The following is a 2,754-nucleotide window of genomic DNA, read 5'->3' as shown; positions in this document are numbered from 1 at the left end:
TTGCCCAAATGCACTAGCAGGCAGAATAGTCAAGGAAGAGAATAGTCAGCAACCAGGCTTTTTGAGAAGCAAGAGGAAAATAGTGCATTAGGGGAGAAATGGAAGACAAAGGTTTCCCTGTGCATCTTAATTTCATGCAAGAAGAAAAAGGGAGACTGATAATGATACACGAGAGGATGTGGAAAAAATAGAAAGACCTACAGAAAGTGGAAATAATGCACAATCACATATATCACACACCTGAATGGCATGTGATATCCCAGAGTAGAGAGGAAGAGAATTCAAAAGACGCCACACTGAGCGTGTTAAAGAAATCCCTGTTGTCACACTCTGTTGGCCACGTAGGTCCCAAACTTGTGGATACAAGGAAACAAATTGCTCTTCCTTATCATTCTGACCACTCGGGTCTAGAATAAGTGATTAATATCACTTAGAGCATAATATCACTTAGAATTTTGTTGAGGTTCCTACAAATCTTTATCAGACTTTGTCATGCTAGTGGTTCTAAATGTGAGTTTACAACATCATGTTAAGCTGCTGGCCTCCCTTGGAAGAAATCCCTCCAAGAGTTTGTTGCTTCTGTGACATTTTATGCCAACCTCCTAATGGTCAATTGTTACCTACATCCGGCTTTGTAACCTGAACACTGGACAAGGCAACTCTCCCTAATAACTGAGTCTCGTATTTATTCTAAACACAAACTCTTTTAAAGTAAATGGAGCATAATTAAATAAAATGAAACAAAGATCCTGATATTTCTCTGCCTCTCATATACATATAAAAAACCCATAAAATTAAACTTTGCTTTTCACAGGAATAGACTCCTCAGGCTCTGATGCACATAATTTTTCAGAACTAATGTCATCCTGCTTAGACTTTAAGTTCCAGATGAGGGTGTTGGCTCTACCCACAGTCCTCACTGTATTTCCTAGGAGGGGACTGCTTAACAAGGTCACTATTTATTCTGTCTTGCTAGAGGTGTACTATTGTACAGAATCGATCATGGCATTATTAGCATATACTTACAGCAATAAAGGAGATGGAAATCTTAGATGAACTTAAGGGGAGATGTCAGAGAAAAAAAGCCTCAAAAGAAAAGAAACTGGATCTTAGGTAGCTCTGGGGATTGGCCATAGGAGTCCATGGCTCTCTGCTCCAGTGTTTCATCACTACACAATTCTCGTATGGCCTGTACTTTGTGATTTTCCACTTACACCTTGTGGTCTGGAAGTACCCCATGCTTAGGGACAGAATCTGATCAATATATAGTTTTAACATTGAAAATCTTATACACGAGATTTTTGTAAGGCATTTGTATTATCATCACCCCAAATGTCATAGAAAACAACTCTTCCACCGTCAAGACCATCTCTGGCATCCCTCACATTGATCTCTCCAACCACAGCACTCTCCTCAGGGCGCCCTTGACATCGGTGTTCCTCAGGCTGTAGATCAGCGGGTTCAGCATAGGGTTGAAAAGGCTGTAAAACAAGGAAAGGATCTTCTGCTGCTCCTCAGGGTGGCGGGATTTGGGGGCCATGTACATGACAATGGCACTTCCAAAGAAGAGCCCCACCACGCAGAGGTGGGAGGAGCAGGTGGAGAAGGCCTTTCTGCGGCCCTCCCCGGACTGGATCCTCAGGATGGCGAACAGGATGCGCGTGTAGGACACCAGCACCAGGCAGAGGGGCCCGACTAAGATAAACACAGAAGCAGCAAAGATGACAACTTGGTTGAGCCAGGTGTCAGTGCAGGCCAGCTTGAGGACAGACAGGATCTCACAGAAGAAGTGGTTGATTTCATGAGGCCCGCAGAAGGGCAGCCTCAGGATGAGAACCACATGGACCAGGGCCAGCAGGGAGCCACATGCCCAGGAAATGATAGCCTGAACCGTGCATACTCTCCAGTTCATGATGACAGTGTAACGTAGGGGGTGGCAAATCGCCACATATCGATCATAAGACATCATTACTAAGATGAGACACTCAGTGTGAGCAAAAGCCATGTATAAAAAGGTCTGCATTATGCATGGGACAAAGGAGATCGTTTTTTCCTTGTTCAGAAGGTTCGCCAGCATCTTTGGGACATTATTTGAGGCATAGGCTATGTCAACAACAGCCAGGTGGGAGAGGAAGAAGTACATGGGGGTGTGCAGTCGGGAATCCAGCCAGATGAGCCCCAGGATGGTGCTGTTCCCCAGCAGGGTGAAGGCATAGAACAGGGAGAAGAGCCCGAAGAGGAACACCTGAGTCAGTGGGCTGAGTGGGAATCCCAGGAGAATGAATTCTGTGACCCATGTTTGATTTTCTGTCATTCCCTGACAACAGTATCTGTATCAGTCACTGCTGCTGAGGAACAAACTCTGATCTGGGTTACTTATTTAACAGAAAGAGGGGTTTTAAGGTATTTACTGTCTGTTCGCTCAGCTGGCAATCCTTTCCAGAGCCATTATGTCAACTCCTTTAATCCACTGTAAAGCAGAAAGAAAAATCTATTCAGGTAAGTAGTGCAAGTGAGCACAGGATTTCATGCACCATTTGGACTTTTACACAATTTTATTTAACTTTGATCGTGAGATCTATGTTTTTACTATTATGATGGCAGCCACAGAATAATGTGTTTTCCAGAATGACTGTTTCATTTGGGAAGTCCCATAGCCATAGTCTCGTATACTTTTACTTTCTAATTGATTTAGATTTCCAATTTTGTTCCCACTTCCTTTTTATCATTTGGTTTGCGCTGATTTTATAACTT

The 2,754-nt window shown here is 43.4% G+C and overlaps 1 protein-coding gene across 1 annotated transcript; it reads right to left on the bottom strand.

Moving 5' to 3' along the window:
* Nucleotides 1-1,381: 1,381 nt before the first annotated feature.
* Nucleotides 1,382-2,314, bottom strand: LOC109269195 (olfactory receptor 2A5). Its single transcript, XM_019453076.1, has one exon. The coding sequence runs from the start codon at nucleotides 2,312-2,314 to the stop codon at nucleotides 1,382-1,384; it is 933 nt and encodes a 310-aa protein (XP_019308621.1).
* Nucleotides 2,315-2,754: the final 440 nt, after the last annotated feature.

This window comes from Panthera pardus, unplaced genomic scaffold (assembly GCF_024362965.1).
Source record: "Panthera pardus isolate Hobbes unplaced genomic scaffold, ASM2436296v1 HiC_scaffold_8, whole genome shotgun sequence".
Taxonomy (NCBI): Eukaryota; Metazoa; Chordata; class Mammalia; order Carnivora; family Felidae; genus Panthera; species Panthera pardus.
This window is presented reverse-complemented; position numbering and strand designations above follow the sequence as displayed.

Coding starts and splice junctions, on each gene's coding strand:
- LOC109269195 (XM_019453076.1), bottom strand. CDS start 2,314: ATGACAGAAAATCAAACATGGGTCACAGAATTCATTCTCCTGGGATTC.